This window comes from Amyelois transitella, chromosome 23 (assembly GCF_032362555.1).
Source record: "Amyelois transitella isolate CPQ chromosome 23, ilAmyTran1.1, whole genome shotgun sequence".
NCBI classification, from domain to species: Eukaryota; Metazoa; Arthropoda; class Insecta; order Lepidoptera; family Pyralidae; genus Amyelois; species Amyelois transitella.
The window spans coordinates 5159871-5182134 of NC_083526.1; the positions used below are offsets into that span (position 1 = coordinate 5159871).

Genomic DNA, 22264 nt, shown 5'->3' on the forward strand with positions numbered 1-22264 from the left:
TTTTCGTACTCTACGGTTAATCTTATAAAGGGAGAGAAAGAGAGAGAACTAAAAATACTTGCGCTGCATTCGTTGATAAGGGGGCTGGTCATATACTACACATCCGTTTTTATACATATAACTGATGATTAATGTCTGTACTTGAATCATATTGGCAAAAAATCGATATTTCTATACAAGACTAGCAGAAGCTAAAAATTTGTTTTTTTAAGGATTTCTGTCTGAATTTATATGTTTGTTATTTATTGTTGTTGACTTTATTTGTTGTTATCGAAAACTACTGCTCTGATTTGAATGCGATTTTCTCTTATGTCTCAGGCTTGGTCCAACTTAGAATCTGGTACAAAAAAAAATGATTTTTTTTTAATGTTCTATTTTAAAATGCCAGTCACAACATGGCACAATAACGAGTATTATAACAATACATAATTACATATGGTCACGTTTATATCCCTTGCGGGGTAGACAGAGCCAACAAGCTTGAAAAGACTGAATGGCCACGTTCAGCTATTGGCTTAATGATAGAATTGAGATTCAGATAGTGATAGGTTGCTCGCCCATCGCCTAAAAAAGAATCCCAAGTTTGTAAGCCTATCCCTTAGTCGCCTTTTACGACATCCATGGGAAAGAGATGGAGTGGTCTTATTCTTTTTTGTATTGGTGCCGGGAACCACACTGTACTATTATAACAATTTTTGTCTCTATTGTTCGCAGTTGATCGTCTACCCAACGCAGTGTGGTATCCAGACAATGGGCGTAGTATTCATCATGTGCGGCATCTGGGTCTTCGCCATAGCCTTAGCTTCACCCCTATATATATTTAGAAACTTAATCATTCACAAAACAGGAATAGTAGGCATGGAATCTCTTAGCTTCTGCATCGAAGACTGGCCAATAGAGGAAGGCAGAGGAATCTACTCAGTGTTGAGCCTGATCTTCCAATACTTATTACCTGTCTCAGTTGTTTTATTAACACATGTTCAAATACACAACAGAATTCACAGAAGAATGCAAGATAGAAGAAGAAGCAGAAATAAAACTGCAGCTATTTTAACAGCTATTGTTGTTACATATGTTATAAGCTGGTTGCCTTTAAACGTGTTTAATTTAGTTGCTGATTTTAGTACGAAACCGATATTGGATGAGAAACCATTGACAATAACTTACGCTGTTTGTCATATGTTCGGGATGTCCAGCGCCGTTTCTAATCCTCTACTGTACGGCTGGTTGAATGACAACTTCAGGAAGGAATTCGAGGAGATATTATGCTGTAAACGACAGGGTCAGTTGAAAAATACGCGGACCAAAAGTAGAAAGATGGACACAGAATTAACGGCTCTTCAAATGGACGCCGTAACAACTAACACAAAGACATCTCAATGCTCTCAGATTTTCTGACTAAAGTCTTGCTTTAAATAGCAAGAAACTAGTGTTGAATTGCAAGTGATATAAGGGAATGGACGGTCAATTTATGGATTTAAGTGTACGGTTTCTGTTTTTGACAAAAAATTATGTAGCATCAAAGCTTGCGGAATCTTTGTCCACATCAATTCTGCAGATGAATCTTTAAAAGAACAACTGCATTTTCATGAAGGTCTCAAATTTATGTTGATTCCTTAGAAATGTTCTCAATCACAATCTGATCGTATGAAATATTTTCTGATGGATTAGGAAATTCTATACATTTAAATATGATTCTAAAAACATTATTTCATTTAAAAAAAAAAACATAGTAGAATCATTAATATGCAGTTCAGTTATCAATATAATTATTGAATCATCTAGTTCAAATTTAGTGTGTAATTAATTTATCGTAACAAACATCAATTGTTGAGCCTTGTCCGTAACAAATTAAGTTGGAAATAAACATGTATGTCAGATTCCCATATTTCTGGTGGAGGGATAACACTTCCATATTGTACTTTATCAATACAATAGTATGTTCCTACACTTGTGTGGTATTATAATCTTCTGAATTAACTAATGTAGAGTTAAAATAGATGTAAACAAATTATCCATGATTCAAGTCAAATATTTTTTTTTTAGATTATTCATTCCTCATTTTAAAAAATAGTTTTTTGAATTATGTCTTTTTTTTATTTTCTTCTTAAAGTAATTAAGGTTATTGTATCTTTTATGTACAATTTTATCTTTCTTGCTTTCTTGAAATTCATTGTTCTCTCCGATTGTATTTTTCGAAATGTGAATTTTGTTGATATATCTTTAACTTTGACTTATCAATTATGTGATTAATTTTGTTTTCATCTAAAGTAACTTATTAACATTCAGTATACTTAGTTCATTACTTACAGTTCACAGCACAATCAGTCATACCGCCATCATCAGCAGTAGTGTCAGGTGTGTGTTATTTTCTTTTTTTATCTTTTCATCTATAACAACTTTAGTTTCTGTTTCTGCATCCTTTTTTTTCTTGCACTCAATCTGTATAATTTGTCCCGTAGTTATGTATACAGGGTTATTTTTAATTAGCTGAAATCCTCGTAACATATGAAACTGAATAACTTTTGCTCTGCGACTAATCTCGAAATAGCGAAAATACCAGCTGCTTCATACAAAAAGTGCAATCACAGTCAACCGAAACCTACAAAATTAGCTTTTATTTTTTACATTTTCGTAGTTGTGCAGTGTATATAACTACCTACTTGCCAATTCACCGATTAAAACTAACCCTGTACTTTTTTTTGTTTTGTGAGAACAGTCATACGTACAGTCGCCAACGGAGAAACTTGACCTCCTAGTTATTTTGCTTTGTTTGAACAAGGGGTCAAGCGGTAAGATCTTTGATAAATTGAATAATGTGATCGTCGACATGTTTTTGTCTTTATTTTACACATACTCTGAGATTATAATTGTTCGATTTTGTACATCTAAAGTATCATGATTTACAGTTAAATTTATTAAGTTCATTTACTGGTATGGCTTAACTAAATAAATTAAATAACTGTAAGACCACTCAATTACAGTGTTTAGCTCTCGTTTACCGCTTCCCAGTTCCATTCTTCATTCTTAGATTGTTGCTTTTTCTACATTTTTACTACTTAGAATTATTTCACATTACGTACCTAAATCGTACTCTGCTCAATTTACTACCTACCAACTAACGCTCTGGATGGAACCTGGTACAAAAAATACCCATTGTTTTTTAAAGGAGTAATTATAATGGGCAACATTGAGCCGAATACAATCTGGGTTACATTTTTGACTTGTATCGTTCTAATTTCAAAATGGTTTCTTTTGAATGTTTTGCGCAACTAAACTAAGGTACGCTCCAAGGAATAGTTTAGATTCGAAATGGTTACGCTTATAATGATATTGAAATGCACGCTTTACAGATAAACGCAATTTATTTTTCTTTATTTTCAGATGTAATAAACCATATACTTCATGACAATGCAACACCGTTAGTTGTCCTTCCGATGCAGACTGCCAACCACCATATAAATAAAGAATCATCCGCAATTTTAATTAATAAAATGTTTAAATAAGAAAATATCTTCATCTTTATAATTTTGGACAGTATAATAGCAGTATTTACCTACATAATTCGATATGATATGACAATTTTTATCGCACCACCAACTTAAAGTTTTTTCTGTTTGGTCAGCTGGTTAACTGGTAGAGAATGCCAAACGGCATTAAGTCCGCCTTTTGTACATTTTTGTTTTTGTGCAATAATGTTTAAATAAATAATTTTTGCATTATATGTTGATTTATTTTACTTAATAGACATTTCAATTCAACAATGTTTATGTATTAAGGTATATAAAGTTTATAGAAATAATGTTGAAACAATGGACGTACTTCATGCTAAATGCTAAATTATCAAACAACTTTAAGTTATGAATTAAAATGTTATGTTAAGTAAGGTTTTATTTATTTTTTTATTAAAATAATATGTATAATTTTGTTTCTATTAAAATTGAAAAAACATAACTATTTGGAATTAAAATAAAATAAATGTACTTAATTTGCTTGATCATCTCATTCATCTTTGTACAAAGCATTTAATTATGAAATATAAAAATGTAGATATTGGAAAGTCTGTAAATATTATTTAATTAATATTATATTAGAATTATTGTACAGTATTATGGTTATATTAATAATCCTTCTCATTGTATTAACGGTGTTAAAAGTTCCTCTATTAAGACCGTTGTATTATTATTAGTTAATAAGTTAATTATTGTACTTAAATAAAATATAGATTTTAATCAACAATATTACATTATACGTTTTAATGAGCCCAAAACGTATGACGCTAATATTTTATACGAACGAATTAATATAAGGTTTTGTATAAAAATACATTGTGTAAGAATAATTGCTTTCTTTTTATTTAATACATTCCGTTTAAATAGATCCCTAACTCCTTATTTATATCAAAACTTCCATGAATTAGTATCCCACAATCTTTCCGGCGTTAACACTCTTGAAAAAGAGTTCAGGGTCTACTTTTAATCACGACACGATAGACCCTTAGAGCAAGATAGGTTAGTCAATATAGAACCGCTTAGGTTATGATCGTTGCATCCGCTCGCGAGTTTGCATTGCTGGCATTGCTAAAAGCTTCGATCAACTATAAACAATTAAATTTATAGTACGTCAATGGCTAAAAGGCATAGTCCAAGGCCGAGGTTCGTCCAATCATCGTCGAAAGAAGCTAGCAACCTGTCACTATTTGAATCTCAATTCTATCATTAAGCCAAATAGCTGAACGTGGCCATTCAGTATTTTTAAGACTGTAGATCTACCTCGCAAGGGATATAGACGTGTTTATATGTATGTATGTAAGATGGTAATGTATGATATAGTGGAGATTACATACATATTGCAAGTAAGTATTATAACGGGCAAAGTTGCCAACGTGATTATAATTACACAGAATCTTATTGATCACGCCCTTTTTTGCCGGTGAGAATATTTTATTTCCATACAAAATACGTAAATCTCAAAATATCAAATCCAACTATAATATTTTTTATTTAAGTACTTAAACTTGACTGCAATAAAAAATAAGTAGAAAATTTGTGTTAACAAATAAAAATATGTTATGGTTTACACAATTTGTATTTTGAAACAAAGGCAAATTTAATTTCACTAGTAGAAATGTGATGATACTAAAAATAAAAACTGAATGAAAAAAATACAATGAGAGATACACCATTTTGTCAAAACCAAATTGTTTTATCTTTTCTTGGTAAGTAATTAATTATAAATTTTTAAATTTCATTAAAAATACTGATACCTACTTACAATGACGCCAGAATAATTGTTCCATCCATCAATCCATCCATATAATCACGTCTAAACCCTACCTTCTGAGAGAACATACAGACAAACACTATTTGAACTCTACACACACTGTTACTGTGTGTAGAGTAGCCTTTTTAGTCGCCTTTTACGACATCCATGAGAAGGAGATGGAGTGGTCCTATTCTTTTTTCTATTGATGCCGGGAACCACACACGGTTTGAACTTTATAACTCATCATTTACATCTCTATTGGCATCTCTTAATACAGTTTATAATAATTATGTTCTAGTATCACTCCACATCATAGAATTACCATGCGTCAAAACCTCAGATCACGTTATTGTTTATTCCGCTTCACATGGCAACATTCCAACCACTACGCCTATTGGGAAGCGGTATACTCTGTCTCAGACTGACAGAAGTCTGCCACCAGAACTGTCTGAGTTTGTAGCGAACAAAACTTCCGAAGAGTTGACGCTGGAAGACTGCATGCTTGACTTCGTTACTTGTACGAAGTTACATGTGCATAAGTAAGTTGCTTCGCTTACCATGATCTAATAGGTCTCCATGCAAGTTGTAAAGGACAGTTCAGGAAAACTCCTAACTAATCCAAAACCAACATTATAGTCGAGGGTTTACCCTAGGATCCATTGCAAAGAGGTGAGGACGGAACCGATACTAATGCGGTTATACTAATAATAAGACGGAACTGATATAATTGACGGCCTATGTGGCTCAGCGGTAGTACGCTTGTCTGTGACAACAGAGGTCCCGGGTTCGAATCCTGGCCAGGGCATGATGAGAAAAGAGCTTTTTCTGATTGGCCTGGGTCTTGGATGTTTATCTATATAAGTATTTATTATAAAATAGTATAGTATCGTTGAGTTAGTAGGTATCTCGTAACACAAGTTACGAACTTACTTCGAGGCTAACTCAATCAGTGTAATTTGTCCCGTATATATTTATTTATTTAATTCATATGAATGGAACTTTAGCTCGTTGTCGCATGTGGGTCTCCCGGCGCCCCTCTTCACACTTCGCCCAGGAGTCCTATTAAAGGACTTGCGTGCGCCCCGGGTCTTTCTTTGGTCTTCTTCAGCGTTCAGCAAGTTAAGTAGCTCGCTATCAACTGGTGGCTACTCTCTGGATTTCATACCTATAGCTAAACACGCGACCTCTTTTAACTTTTAAAACTAGTCCAAATAAAGATTATCCTTGTTCTATCAATTTTAAAGTTATCTCCCATCTCTTACCTGCGACGTTTTACTAAAACGCCACACTCTATAGCATAATGGCTGATGAATACGTAAAGATGAGAAATAGACTCATATCATACAAATCATAGAGTAAAAGCCGAATTACTCTTTTCGGAGTATGTACAGTCGGTGGCAGATATATGTGACCTCTGAATCTGATCATATATACCAACACCATATGACGGTCAATTTCCCTGTCCTCCACCGTACCTACATTAGTTTGTTTCCTCACCGATTCTCGTAGCGACAAAAACATAGTGTAGAGAGTCGAGTATATTCGAGATTAACAAACACCATATTAGGGTCACATTTCCCTGACCTCCACCGAACCTACATTAGTTTGTTTCCCCACCGTTTCTCAACATCGTGACGAGAGACCTCGTTAAAAGCAAAATTTAATTAAAGACTTGTTTTCAGAAACAATAAAATATGCGCTACCACAAACTTGGGCGAAAAACGATCCTTTGAAACTTACTGTGAAATGTTGTATGAAAACTGCAAGGAACGTATAAGTAAGCACGTATACATATTTTTAACTAGTGACTTTGTGAGCTTGGTTGAACAATTTTTGTAAAAGTATCATTTCTATATTTTCCATACTTTATAGTTTAACCCTAATGGCGCTGCAGCATTCGATTTTATACCTCATCAGAAAATTATTATCAGGTTGATCAACTTTCTTAAAACCCATCATTTTATTATATGTATTGATAAAAAATTTTTTAAAAGCATTATATAATTATAAAGACTTTGCTTTCTAGCGACAGTCTAGTCCGAAGAGGGGTGCAGGAGGTTTATAGAGCCTTATCCTTAGTCGCCTTTTATGGACTGAACTGAACTGAACTAAGAAAGCAGTCATTACTGCATGTCAACGGTGGAATTTGAATCTGTGTCACCCTGCGCATAAGCATTTTAATTCGGGCGCCTCGATACTTCGTCCACCGGCGCGCCATTTTGATAAATATATACTTACATACATATAATCACGTCTATATCCCTTGCGGGGTAAACAGAGCCAACAGTCTTGAAAGGACTGATAGGCCACGTTCAGCTGTTTGACTTAATGATAGAATTGAGATTCAAATAGTGACAGGTTACTAGACCATCGCCTAAAAGAAGAATCTTAAGATCATACGCCTTAGACGCCTTAAAGACATCCATGGGAACAAGATGGAGTGGTTCTTTTTTTTTATTGGTGCCTGGAACCACACTAGAAATAAAAGTTATAACATTCATATTTTTTTTTTCAGATCGGTGGCATTTTACTTCAAATGCAGATTGTTAGAACATAATAATGTAAATAAATTTTAGAAAGAAACTGCAACTTTTTTTTTTTTTTGCTAAGTTATTTGGTCATGTAAAGAGGCTGAATGAACGCTGCAGATTAACCTGAAAAGTATACAAGATACATGGGAACTTTGGAAGCAGAAAGCCTAGACGAAAGTTTAGATGAAGTGGACACAGTGATAGAAGAATATCAGTTAACAATATATGTATATGTACATACATAGAGTCACGTCTATATCCCTCGCGGAGTAGACAATGCCAACAGTCTTAAAAAGACTAACAGGCCACGTTCAACTATATGGCTTTATGGTTGAATTGAGATTCAAATAGTGACAGGTTGCTGGCCCATCGCCTACAAGAGGAATCCCAAGTTTATAATCCTACCCCTTAGTCGCGTTTTTCAACATCCATGTGAAAGATATTGAGTGGAACTACCTTATTCTAAAGTGGTGGAAACCACACGGTGATATAATAATCATATAGGTCTGAATATATTTTAAATTTCTATGGCAGAGATCATGATCAGTAAGAAATATAAAATACTAGCTGTGCCCGCGACTTCGTCCGCGTGGAATAGTTATTTTAGGCATCATTAAAGCCCTCAAGGATGAATAATTTTCCCCTTTTTTCACATTTTCCATTACTTCGCTCCTAATAGTTGCAGCGTGATAGCGTAAAGCCTTCCTCGATAAATGGTTTATTCAACACAAAAATAATTTTTCAATTGGAACCAGTAGTTAGCGCGTTCAAACAAACAAACGAACTCTTCAGCTTTTATTAGTATAGATTTGCATATCCGTCTAGGAATAATTGTATATATTCACTTTAACATCAAGGTATACAGTATAGGCTGATTTGACACCTATTAGCTAAAAAATAAGGCAAAATTTAAGTCGCAGACCCTAAGTTCTTTACGAAATATAAGACAACATTTAGGACAATTTTTCGTTAAAAATCATTTCACGTCTCGAGAATTAAATAAGATGTTCCCTGAAGGCTGTGTGTAGGGCAGATTAAATAGTCCTTCAGGAGCAATACCTTTCACCGACCCTTGGTCGAGAGGGGAATATTAAATTCTATTTATGAACATCTTTATTGTAAATAAAACTGAAACTCAAATAAAGTACTATTTTTTAAGACTCCGAATTCAAACTACAGTCGGGCACACAGGAAGTGATACCACATTCTCAGCGTAGACGTATTGTAGGTAGTATACTTTTCTTTGTAGCCCACTGTAATTAAGATAAAGTTACTAGTCTATAAAATAATTCAAAAGTTCATAGAATCAGACTAGCATAATAGCACATGCTGGCTCTGAACCATACCATTCCAAGTTCGATCACTGCTCAGAATCCCTGAAATCTCGAGATGTAATTTTCTTTTTCATACATACATACGTAAATATAATCACGTCTGTATCCCTTGCGGAATAGACAGAGCCAACGGTTTTGAAAGATCGATAATCCACGTTCAGCTATTGTTGCTAGCCTGCTAAATCGCCTTTTACGACATACGTGCCAGGAACCACACTGCACACTTAAAATTGAATCACTATATTTATGACAGATTTCCAATAGCACTGAAACTGGCCAATTAGAATTGGCTACAAAACTTTCGACGAAAAAGTTAAAGTTCGATTGAAATCAGGTCAAAACATTGTACGGTACTGCAGTTAGCTAGGTTAAGATTAATAAGGTTTTAGTTGAATCAAAAACAGGTCTAGATTAAAATCTTTATATTATTTATTTATTGAAAAAAGGACATAAGGTAGGTACCTACATTAAATGCGTCATGCTCAAACCATTTTATTTTCAATGTTTCAAAATGTGATCTTTGATGTTTTTAAGAAATAAATTCTTAAGTTTCTTTTTTTATGTGTAAGTTTATTGATTTCTTTTTATGCCATTTTATTTCATAAGCTAAAATTAATATGTTCTGTGTTCTCTCAAATTCGTTAATATTACCTTCATAATAGGCATAGCCAAATAACTGTGTGATTTTTATAACAGATTTATATAAATTGCAAATGTCTTTATTGCATTATGTACAAAGCACGTCACATTTTTTTATACATTTACTTTAAATAATTTAACAGAAAAATAAGTTTCTTGTTAGTGGAATATTTAAACAAAAATTACAATTCATTCGGCCAGTCATTTGGCATCGAGAAGATAAATGTTTTTCTTCAACATCTGACTTGCTTAATCATACTCCATTCTGAAAAAAATAATAATGTTAGAAAATTCGCCACAAAAGAGAAAAAATAATAAGAATATCATGACGACACGACACTCACACTGACTTTCACATCCTACTAATATTATAAATGCGAAAGTTTGTGAGTATGTAAGTATGAATGTTTGTTACTCTTTCACTCAAAAACTGCTGAACCGATTACGATGAAATTTGGTATGTAGGTAGTTGAAGATCCAGAATAACATATATGCTACTTTTTATCCCGAAGTTCCCGCGGGATTGATAGGGTTTCCATGCGGACGAAGTCGCAGGCGGCCTCTAGCTTATCATATTTGTGAAAAGAAAATACCTATTTTTTGACTCTGATATAAAAAAGTGGATACTTACGTCTCCAACTGTTACAATTTTCAAACTCCATTTCGCAATAGTTATTGAATGTTTTATAATGTCCATCGTAATGCCTAGCGCAGATCACATGAATTCTGAAAAAATACAATAACTTCTTTATCCTTCTTCTTCTGGATTTAGTCCCGGTTGCATCCTCACCTCTGTAAAGAGAAGCCCAGGGGTATGCCTTTGACCATGGATCCTAGAATGAGTGAGTCAGGTTTTACTTACAACAACGTCTTTATCCCTTACGAGGTAAATAAATTACAGTCAAGCTTTACAGTCTTCAACACTGTTAGCTCAATCTATATATATAAGAATTTATTATAAAGTATCTCGTAACACAAGTTTCGAACTTACTTCGAAGCTAACTCAATCTGTGTAATATGTCCCATATATATAATATATCTTCTTCTTCCTGGCTTTAGTCCCGATTACATCCTCACCGCTCTGGAGAGGAGTCCAGGGCATGCCTTTGACCATGGATCCTGGATTGGGTGAGTCAGGTTTTTACACGAAGCGACTCCTATCAGACCTCCGCAACCTTTGCAGGTAAACCTAACCCGTATAAGATCAATCATGGTTACACATCCAGTAGCCTCAATTACACATTCAGTTTCCTCGGGCTACTCTGCTAATTTATGTTGATAATATGTATGAAGGAAGAAGAAAAGAAAAAAATAAAAAATGTTTATTTGGTACATAATAATATATCAAAAACAGAAACCTTAATCTTTAACAACTTTTGTACCAAAATGGCCCCCCCTCAGCATTTGTCGTGGTATATACCACAACGCTGGTCTTCCGTGGGCACCAACGTGGAAAATAAAATCCTACTACTATTATAAAGGCGAAAGTTTGTATGGATGTTTGTTACTCTTTCACGCAAAAACTACTGAACCGATTACCATGAAATTTGGTATGTAGGTAGCCGAAGACCCAGAATAACACATAGGCTACCTTTTATCCCAGAGTTCCCGCGGGATTGATAGGGTTTCCATGCGGACGAAGTCGCGGGCGGCCTCTAGTAATAAAATAAATAAAACATGGCTTAATTAAGCGGACTTACTTGTATGTCGATGGACACTCCTTTAGGAACACCGTACAACCTTTATCGATCAGGTCGGCCTTTCTAAATAAGGTATTCTTTGGATAAAACCTTACCCTCCAAGGGTGCCTATGTGCAGGGTGCACATAATCTGCTGCCATTGTAAAAGAAAATGTAGCTGTAAACATAATACATATACATATATAAATATATTTGTCTATTTCCATTGCGAGGTAGGCCGATCCAACAGTCTTGAAAAGACTGAAAGGCCACGTTCCGCTGTATGGCTTATTAATGGAATTGAGATTCAAATAGTGACAGATTGTCACGATGCCAGCCTATCGCCTACAAAAAGAATCCCAAGTTTAATAGCCATTCCCTTAGTCACCTTTTAAGACATCCATGGGAAGATATGCAATGATCCTATTCTCAAAAGAATATATCAAAATATGTTTTTAGCCGCGATAGCCGTAAATTTGAAAAATTCAAATTAATGTTCTAATATTAAAATGCGAAAGTAGTTTGTTTGTTTGTTTGTTACCTGTTCACGCGTTATCTAAAGAACCAATCTTGAAATTTTGCGTATATATGGTTAACAGTTTAGATAAGGTCTAATGGCAGTTCTCATCCCGCTTTCATCAAGAATAAATTATCTTAACCTTGGTTAATACCTTATAACCTTGGTATCTAACCAAGGTTAAACTTTTACCACCAAAATAGTTAGAAGTAAGTACTCACTCAAAAATATAAATATCAAATCGTATACCAACATTCGTACGATTGATAAAAACTGAATGCAACAATTCAATCATCATAAATAATAAAAAAATAAAACCGATTCGCGTTACGTAGACGATATAGTAAAAAAATATATGGAAATATTTTTCTTTAGTTTTCCATACATAAAAAAAATAGTTCAATCTTTGTGATATGACTTTTATTATATTTATTTCAGGGGAATGCATTACTCCATACTACCGTGTGGTTTCTGGCTTTTGGCTCTGTCTACCCTGCAAGACACTTAGATGTGTTCATACGTATGTATGTTTGGTTATATTTATAGGCCAGTGTGCTTTGAAATTAACATACATACCTATAGTATACTTATCCCTTATGGGCTAGACAGAGTCTTAAAAAGACTGATTGACTACGCTAAGCTTTTTGGCTTGATGATAGAATTGTGATTCTAATAGTGACAGGTTACTAGCCCATCGCCTAAAAGAATAATCCCAAGTTTATAAGTCTATCCCTTAGTCGACTTTTTCGACATACATGAAAGAGAAAGAGGAGTGGCCCTATTCCTTATTTTTTTTGGCGCCGGGAACGTCACGGCACTATTTAAACTTAAATTGGTAGGTAATTCATATTTAAAAGAAAAAACTTATTTATAACATTATTACGTAAGTGTGTTTATCTTTTTCGCCATATCGAATAAAGAGCACGGCTTTTCAGGCTTAACGCTAAAAGCACTTGAGTTACCATATTTATTTTAATTCCAACAATTCCCTGTATTTGTTCTGTAAGTACTTTAGTAGGCTTTGTGTACAGAAATAACAATTCTGCCCTAAATATAGGTTACTTGAGAAGATAAAACGCCGGTGTCTTACACAAAGTTATATTTGGCAGTCAAAATTTGCCTTACAAAAAGTTTCTCAAAAGTTCACCTCTGCGTATTAAGATATTGAACTGTAAAGGTTACAATAAAGCTATATTTTTGGAATATATACATTATTTGTAAGTGCTTTTGTAACTTGAGTTACCATTTACAACATCCTTTCATACATATATATAGTCAATATCCCTCAATCAAGTCTATATCCCTTGGGGTAGATAGAGTCAACCGCCTTGAAAAGGCTGATAGGCCACGTTCAGATGTTTGGCATAATGATAGGATTGAGATTCAAATAGTGACAGGTTGCTAGCCCAACTCCTAACAGAAGAATCCCAAGTTTATAAACCTATCGCTTAGTCGCCTTTTACGATATTCATGGGAACGGGATTCTTCTCCTATTCTTTTTTTATTGTTGCCGGTAACCCCACGGCACATCCAAAGCGAGTGATATGATTTTTATTTTTTTGGAAATTACACGGCTAATGTTTTTTTTTTGTTTTATTTTATCTACATTCTACAGTTGACAGTGTGTGTCGTGTGGCTCCCTGCATTTTGGAATAGGACCACTCTATCTTTTTCCCATGCATGTCGTAAAAGGTGACTAAAGGGAATAGACACATTCATTTAGTGCAACAATATGAGCCAATATGGTTTAGGTTCTCCTGCTAAGGTTCCGGAGGTCAGATGGAGAGTCGCATCGTGTACAAGTAGACTTACCCAACGCAGGATTATGGTCAAAAAGTGCACTCCAGGCTCCTGTCCAGAAAGGTGAATGAAAATGACCTCCTGGTTTTGGTCCTAGTAATACTGCGCTAAAGTTCCGTGCAGATAACTTGTAATTTTGTTGACAAATTACACACTATGAGTTAGTCTCGAAGTAAGTTCGAGACTTGTGTTACGAGATACTAACTCAACGCTACTATACTATAATAAATACTTATATAGATACATACCCAAGACCCAGGCCAATCAGAAAAAGTTATTTTCTCATCATACCCTGGCCGGGATTCGAACAAGGAAGCTCTGGTGTCACAGACAAGCGTACTACCGCTGCGCCACAGAGGCCGTATTTTTTTTATTTTGTTTTTTTTTTTAGTTTGTATTTTGTTTATTATTGAGGTGTTAATAAAAGAATATATGTAGAAAAATATATTTATTTACTTAATTAAAATAAGTTATTGCTTAAAATTACAGACTAGCTTTTATTTTGATAGGCAAGAAAAATAAATTATTCGTACATTTGAACAAAATTCTTTTGAAGTGTGTACAGTGAACTCCACGGGGTCGATTTACATAAACAGGGTCAAGCTTTTGTAGAGCTGACTGTACAACTGTATATAAAACTCATTCACTAATAAATCGTAGACTTAATACCGACTCTAAATCCAGTCAATGTGTTACATATGCTATATAGAATATACTAACGTAGACTTAAAAAAATACGAATAAGTACATTGTAGAATCTTAATAATACCACTGATTATGATATATCGGTAGATTATAATAACCCTGTGCCGTGTGCACGGCACAGGGTTATTTTCTATTCGTGCCGTTCCCGGCACGAATAGAAAAAAGAATCGGTTCACTCCTATAGATGTTGTAAAAGGCAACTGAGGGATAGGGTTTTAAACTTGAGATTCTTCTTTTAGGCGATAGGCTAGCAACTTGTCACTATTTGAATATCAATTCTATCATTTAGCCAAACATTTGAACGTCTATCAGTCTTTTCAAGACTGCTGGCTCTGTCTACCCCGTAAGGAATAGACGTAATCGTATGAATAGAATTAATTAGAATATCAAATAATCCCACTGATAATGCTATATCTCTGGTTTATATTAAAATCTCACTAGGGCTGCCAACTATTACGAAATTCTTTGATTATTTTATTTCCAATACTGTTAGCTCTGTCTATCCCGCAAGGGATATAGAAGTAACTCTATAAAGTTCTCGTTCAAGAATTCCCAAGAAAACCAGGATTAATTCATATTCCTAAAAGATTTTTGATTTATGTAACAAACCTCGCAACTACCTCGCAAATATGAACAAGAATTGACCTGCCATAAAGAAGAATCTTTGTGGGTGATAAACTGCAGAGTATTTGAAGATTTATCCCATTTTGTAAATGGTTGCAGCCTGCCCCACCACCTGGACTGCTGGACCGGCTTTGATGATGCCATTTCGGATGTTTTGTCCCACTCTCTCCTGAAAAATAAAAGAAAATCAGCACATGAAACATCTATCTATCTCTCTCATCATAGCGTTTTTTATTGCTTTTCAGTTTCAGAGGTGAGATATCTCTGGAGACAGCATAATTATAAATAATTAAAATGTAAGCAAAATTTACGTGTACTTAAGTAATTCTGTTTAAATTCGGTTAGGTTCTTAATTCAATACACTTTTACATAATGCAATAATAAAACATTGATCTCAAACATATTTAATAAAAATAAATAACATAAACTTACAATTTTTTTAAAGAACTTCCATTTCGGACTCGGTGCGCCTGATACACAGGTAGCGGCCAAAACGCAAGCGAACACAAAAATGATAATTTTGGTAAAATTCATTTTCCAAATTTAAAACTATTCAAATTTGATTATTTGCTAGGTAGGTACTTGTTTACGTAGGTAGTAACTTTCGTATGTCGAATTTCGAGAATTCGAATTACAAATGGTCTCCGCCAATGGACTCTCGTGAATGATGCTCTGTTTAAGAGAAGCATCGATTTATACAACCGATCTTGCAAACATAGTTTGCTCTTTAAATGTTTTTGCTTTTCGAACCGCAACCTTATTTCATAACTCAGAAAGTTTCATTATGTTAAGCAGTGGTTTTAAAAGTGTAAATATAAATTTGTCTAACTGTAACTTTACTTAGGAGCCAGGGAGTTCCCTGACTCATATTCGCTGTGTTCGTTTTTTGTAGCAATCATTAGAAAGCTGATACTTGTATTGGTTGTTAGGGATTTTTAACTTGCAGAATATTTCCTTATTGTTTAGGTAGGTCGGTTTATTCATGTCCCTTATATTATTTATTTATTTTTGTACATCCATGGAGATGAAATATATGAAGTGGCCGGAAACCACACGGCGTGAATTAATGTGTTTGAATTAACAGTCGAATAAGTTGGACTTAGGTACCTGTTATACATTATTTGTATGATTTTTTTACAACTTTGTACAACAAGTAAATCGGAAGGGATTTTTTTTCAATTGAAATATAATAAGAACCAGAATATTTTTTATCCATATTTAGATTATATTTACAACTCTGTGAAATATTTGGTAGATTCTTACTAATATTATAAATGCGAAAGTTTGTGAGTATGTCAGGATGTCAGTATGGATGTTTGTTACATCAATTACGATGAAATTTGGTATGTGGGTAGCTGAAGACCCAGAATAACATATAGGCTACTTTTTATCCCATAGTTCCTGCGGGATTGATAGGGTTTCCATGCGGACGAAGTCGCGGGCGGCCTCTAGTAATTTATAAATCATGAAACCTTCATACATTTTAGTTACTTACTAAACTGCTCAAAATACGAATCAAGGTACCGCTAATTAATTACCATAGGTCGTGTTTATTACCGAACTAGGAACTTAATTTTTCATTATGCCTAAGATAGTTGAGAAAAATCCTCCTTTTTAAAATCGGTTAAAAAGTGAAACGCATTATTATAAATTTTTAAACTCGCGTGACTTACATAAATAATGACTACACCTCTTTCCCGGACGGGGGAAACAGAGACTACATCTTTTAACTTACCTTGATCCCGGCTTCTTTTTCTTCATTCACATTCATAACTCTCGTCACGCAAACTTGTCGGATTCGGGTACTCTTGACCTAACCTTTTGTTATGAAATGAATGGGCAATTTTTTATCGTTCTATTAAAAAAAGATCAATCTGTCTAGTCCCGACAGCATGGTTTTTATCAGTAAACAGGTCTTGAAAAGACGCCATATGTTACGTCTATATCCTTAGATATAAATAAATAACTATTTATAATATATAATATATACCTATGTATGTATATACGGGACAAATACCACAGATTGAGTTAGCCTCAAAGTAAGTTCGAGACTTGTGTTAGGAGATACTAACTCAACGATATCATATTTTATAATAAATACTTATATAGATAAACATCCAAGACCCAGGCAAATCAGAAAAAGTTCTTTTCTCATCATGCCCTGGCCGCGATTCGAACCCGGGACCTGCGGTGTCACAGACAAGCGTTCGACCGCTGAGCCACAGAGGCCGTCAAATATACATACATAGAATCAATTCTATCATCATCCTCATCATCATCATTCTCAATTCTATCATTAAGCCGGACCGCTGAACATGGCCTGTCAATCTTTCAAGACTGCTGGCTCTGAGTACCCTGCAAGGGATATAAACGTGACTATATGGATGGACGGATGGAATTGAGATTCAAATAGGGACTTGTTGCTAGCCCATCGCCTACAAGAAGAATCCCTTAGTCGTCTTTCACGTTATCCGTGGGAAGAAACGGAGTGGTCTTATTCTTTTTTCTGCTGGGCCTGGAACCACAAGGCACTTTGATATATGAGGTTTAATGTAGTTACATTTATATTTGGAACAGATTAAAGGTCGCAAGGTTAATACGAGTATCATTCCGACCGGGATATCCCTTGTTCCAATCGTCATTATAATTATTAGTAATTGCATGTTAGTAGATAGCTAAGTTGACGGTTGATTTAACTCAGGCAATAATAAATACGGAAGTCGTGTTATTTTGTAATTGTAAGCGCGTTTAGAGCTGACGTCGCAACATATTCCGTGTGGTTTCTGGCACATTAGAATAAGACCACTCATCTTTCCCATCTATACTAATATTATAAAGCTAAAGAGTTTGTTTGTTTGTTTGTTTGAACGCGCTAATATCAGGAACTCGGAGGTTCGAATTGAAAAATTATTTTTGTGTTGAATAGACCATTTAGCGAGGAAGGCTTTAGGCTATATAACATCATGCTGTAACTATAAGGAGCAAAGAAATAATGGAAAATATGAAAAAACGGGAAAAATTATTGGTCCTTGAAGGCTTCAATGATGCCCAAAATATATCTATCTATTCCACGCGGACGAAGTCGCGGGTACAGCTAGTGGCCTTAAAGGCGATTGAGAGAACTCGACGTATATAGCCCCCAACGCGACGTATTTCTTAATAATTATTACTTAATACATACTAAGTTACATTAATAAGATTAAGTTTCTTTTATTTTAAAGGGATCTTAAATTTTTATCATTTGTTCTTTAAATATTTAATTTAATTTTTTACACAAAGGCCAAGAATAGATCGATAAATATAATGAATGTACTATTAATAAAATATGCATTTATTATTATGATAAGACAGTTACTGATAAAAGGTCATCGGGTCTAACGCCGTAATCACACGGGCCTCAGGGATATCCCGAGTCCATGATTGATAAATGAAATTTAAAAAAAGAACTGTCAGTTCCAATTCACTTCGAATACTCCTGGGAATCCCATTGCAACTGCGCAATCATATTAAAATTGAACGTTCATCACATAGTGAGAAGGTTCAAAGTACTTACCTGTAGTTGACTCATTGTTGGTGAAGTATAAAAGCCAAAAGGAACTTAAAGTTCTAAGTAATTGAGCTTTGCGTTTCAAGCAAAAAGGACGACCTCGCACACCCTGGTTCTAGCGAAACAATGAAGTTCTTAAAGGTTGCCTTTATTTTTGCATTGATCGCAATGACCTTGGCGCCGGCCGCTGCACGTCCAGATTTTTGGAAGGATCTCGGAAAAGGACTTGTAAGTACTGCCTGGCCGTTTTAAGACGGAATTGCAGATCTTATTATTCTTATTATTTAAGGGAAGGTGGTTCAGGTATCTTGTGAGTGTGATGGTATATGTTATAGCAAATGGAAATCCATAAATATCTAAAGATTTTTTAAATATTTTAAATATATATTTTTTTTTACAATTGAACACTGATATTATAAATGTGAAAGTAGGTAGGTACTTTTGTTTGTTTGTTACCTCTTCACGTGGTATCTACTTGTAATTTTGCATATATATACTTAATGAAGAGTCTGGAGAAGAACACATGGTACCTTTCATCGCGGGTAAAATTTTAGTTGTCGTGGGATTGGTGAAGTCCTAAATTCGTTTATAGGTATAGGTGGCGCTAAATCTGCGCGGGCGCAGCTGCAGCTTATATATTTTATTTATTAATTGACTTTGACTTTTTAGGAGGGTGTTGGACAAAGAGTGCGAGACTCCATCATCAGCGCAAGACCAGCCGTGGACACGATTGCGCAAGCGCAGCAAATTCTTCAAGGTGGAGCGAGAAATGAATAATATCGTGGTCTTGTTAGAAGGCATATAAAACCATGGATCATACAATTTCGCCTTTTTCCCGGAGTGGTGGTCTGAGATCTGTGATAAACTGTTATTTTTATTTTATTACAATTCTATCATTAAGCCTAACAGCTTAACGTGGCCTTTCATCATATCAGTCTTCATATCAGGTATATATCCCTTGTGGTGAAGACAGCTACACCACAAGGGATATAGACCTGAATATATGAATGAATGAATGAAAATTATAATAAATTCAAACTACTCCAAATCACTATTTAGGTATTAAGTTTTATAATAAAGTTACAATGTAAAATAATGTTGGTTTTAGTTAATTCTAAATAAACATAGTATTTATATTTCCCCCCTCACAGCATACAGAAGCATTAAAGACAATGATACCTACTAAGAAAAATACAAACACAAAACTACTTTTCTTTCCCGGAGGGGTAGGCGGAGACTACACCTTTCCAGTTTACTCTTAATTTTAAAAACCTCAAAAAAAATATCGATATGCTGGTCTAGAACAAACGAAACCACATACAATATCATAATAAACATACGAGTGTAATTATATCAAAATACAACATTATAATAAACATGTACCTATATTAAACTCTTTCTTTATTAGATCAGCTAAGGAAATGAACAAGGTGGTAGTCTCCTCGGAGCTGGACCTTTTCAATTCAACATCCATTCGTGTAAAAAGATTTGTTACCTAATCTTAATTTGACGGTTCTCATTCTGTCAATAATAATTAGGCGCTAACTGGTACCTACCATATTTCTTTCTTGTTTTTTTTTATATATCTATACTAATCTATACTAATATTATAAAGCTGAAGAGTTTGTTTGTTTAATCTCAGGAACTACTGGTTCGAATTGAAAAAATATTTTTGTGTAGAATATACCATATATCGAGGATGGCTGTAGGCTATATAACATCACGCTGCAACTATTAGGAGCGAAGAAATAATGGAGAATGTGAAAAAACACGGATATAATACGATACATAATAACGAATATATTTACATATATGGTCAAATATTATATGTGTATGTATCATTTTTAAGCATTTTGCTACACTTATGTATGTTTATGTATGTATGTTTTCCAAATAAAATAAAATAAAATATATAAAATGTGTTACAAATTCAAGATAACATTTTCATAAGTATAATTGGTGGACGTTGGTAAGATGTAGAAAAGCGGACACCAGCACTCGTAGCATGGCACGCGCGATGCTGTTATTATCGTGTGAAAATCTATCGCTGTCCCGTTTCAAGTCAGAAATAAAAGCGAAACAGCGATAGTTTTTCGCGCGATAGAAACAGCATCGCGCGTGCTCCGGTTCAGGGGCTGGCGTCAATACTACTGTGGTAGGAGGTGCAACTTAGAGTTAAAAGTTTAATTATTTTAGCATTTTAGCATTATTTTTATAAACTTGGGATCCTTCTTTTAGGCGATAGGATAACAATCTATCACTATTTGCATCTCAATTCTATATATCATTTCAAGACTGTTGGCTATATCTACCCCGCTGGGAATATAGACGTAAGTATAATTGTATGTAAATTCCTTCAGTAGTTTATGCGTGAAATAGTCACAAACACACAGAAATCCTTACGAACTTTCACATTCCGAATATTAGTACGTAGATGTAGTAATACGTCTTTTTTTGTACAAAGATAAAATAGCCATGATCCTATTGAATAACATTGGGCCCTCGTCAGGAAAGCGGTATCCCGTGAAAGTGCCACAAAGATTTTCAATAAATTAAGAGTCTAGGAAATGACATTAAGGCGCTACATTCAGATTACATGTACCTCGATGCGGGCGAGAGGCTCACCCCGCGCGGGGCTCACCCCCGACCAGCTTGCCCCGCTAGATCGCCGCACCGTAGCCGCTGGCGCGTGACCTCACGTAACTCGAATAAAGTTTGCGAATGCAATGGAGTCCGCATCAGAATATTTTATTGTTTTTGATACAATAAAATAATTTTACAAAAAAACATACATATATTAAATTACATTATAAGCAATGATATAGTTGCGGATGTATGCAAAAATTTTGTATAAAATGAATAAGTTTGTAATGGTTTTAAAAAAACTACTCGTAATTACTTATTCGATTTCGTTCAATCAAAGGTAATTTACATAGTAATGTATATCATATATTTTTAGGGTTCCGTAGCCAAATGGCTACGGAACCTATGGTTTTCTATCTTGGGTTGTCGTTGATGTCGGCGTCGGAATAATGCCATGACTATCATCAACTGTCGACTCCACACCATCCGCACTTCTCTGTTCGGACATTGTCAACGACGATATCGGAGACAATTTATTTTTCCTAAAAATTAATAACAATCAAATAATGGGATAATGACTGTGATCGTGCCAAATGAAGAAAGCGAAGAAAAATAAACCCTGCGACGTCTTGCAGCTGAGGAGATACCCTGAATAATACAGTTACCTAGGAGTAAGTACCTATAGAAAAAGACAGAACAATCATCCAGTAAAAAGTACTGTTTCCGTAGGCAAATGTAATATATAGTAATATAATAGGTATCAAATGAAATATTTTTCACCTTCAGTGTTTGCGGAGAAAATCTCAGTAGGCATCTATATGTCTATCTATTAGTAAGTGTAATTAGTACCCACCATCTTAATTGTCCCATATGGGAAGCTCTTTCAAGGTTTTTTTTTAACATGCTAACATTTAACATGCTATCATGACGTAAAATTATACACCTATTTACACTAAACGAAACAAAAAAACTGTATTAAAAACTAACCTAAACTATCTATAATAGGTATATTTCAGAAAGTACCAAAAAAAAAAAAGTAT

At 34.5% G+C, this 22264-nt stretch overlaps 2 protein-coding genes and 2 long non-coding RNA genes across 5 annotated transcripts in view; 2 read left to right on the plus strand and 2 right to left on the minus strand.

Moving 5' to 3' along the window:
- The window catches only part of LOC106130787 (neuropeptide F receptor), a 48940-nt gene extending 44666 nt beyond the window's left edge, over positions 1 to 4274 (plus strand). The window contains exons 4-5 of one of the 2 annotated variants that reach the window (XM_013329715.2): positions 715 to 1282; positions 3385 to 4274. In XM_013329715.2, coding sequence (XP_013185169.1) covers positions 715 to 1282; positions 3385 to 3506 — 690 coding nt within the window. In that variant the 3' untranslated portion in view covers positions 3507 to 4274. Of the gene's footprint in view, positions 1 to 714; positions 2359 to 3384 lie in introns of both variants that reach the window. The other variant, XM_013329716.2, reaches the window with a different exon arrangement.
- Positions 4275 to 10002: 5728 nt separating this feature from the next.
- LOC132903247 (uncharacterized) lies at positions 10003 to 11609 on the minus strand. Its single transcript, XM_060950928.1, has 3 exons — positions 11470 to 11609; positions 10401 to 10495; positions 10003 to 10034 (listed from the first exon to the last, which is right to left on the minus strand). Exons 1-3 carry the CDS (start codon positions 11607 to 11609, stop codon positions 10003 to 10005), a joined length of 267 nt encoding a protein of 88 aa, XP_060806911.1.
- A 2589-nt stretch (positions 11610 to 14198) lies between these two features.
- On the minus strand, positions 14199 to 15666 carry LOC132903259 (uncharacterized). Its single transcript, XR_009657357.1, has 2 exons — positions 15527 to 15666; positions 14199 to 15263 (listed from the first exon to the last, which is right to left on the minus strand). It is a non-coding gene; the product is annotated as an uncharacterized LOC132903259 (long non-coding RNA).
- Positions 15667 to 18648: 2982 nt separating this feature from the next.
- LOC132903261 (uncharacterized) lies at positions 18649 to 19737 on the plus strand. The gene is made up of 2 exons (XR_009657359.1): positions 18649 to 18869; positions 19311 to 19737. It is a non-coding gene; the product is annotated as an uncharacterized LOC132903261 (long non-coding RNA).
- Positions 19738 to 22264: the final 2527 nt, after the last annotated feature.

Coding starts and splice junctions, on each gene's coding strand:
- LOC132903247 (XM_060950928.1), bottom strand. CDS start 11,609: ATGGCAGCAGATTATGTGCACCCTGCACATAGGCACCCTTGGAGGGTA. Junction 10,496..11,469: donor GAGTGTCCATCGACATACAA/GTAAGTCCGCTT, acceptor GTATTTTTTCAG/AATTCATGTGATCTGCGCTA. Junction 10,035..10,400: donor AAATTGTAACAGTTGGAGAC/GTAAGTATCCAC, acceptor TATTTTTTTCAG/AATGGAGTATGATTAAGCAA.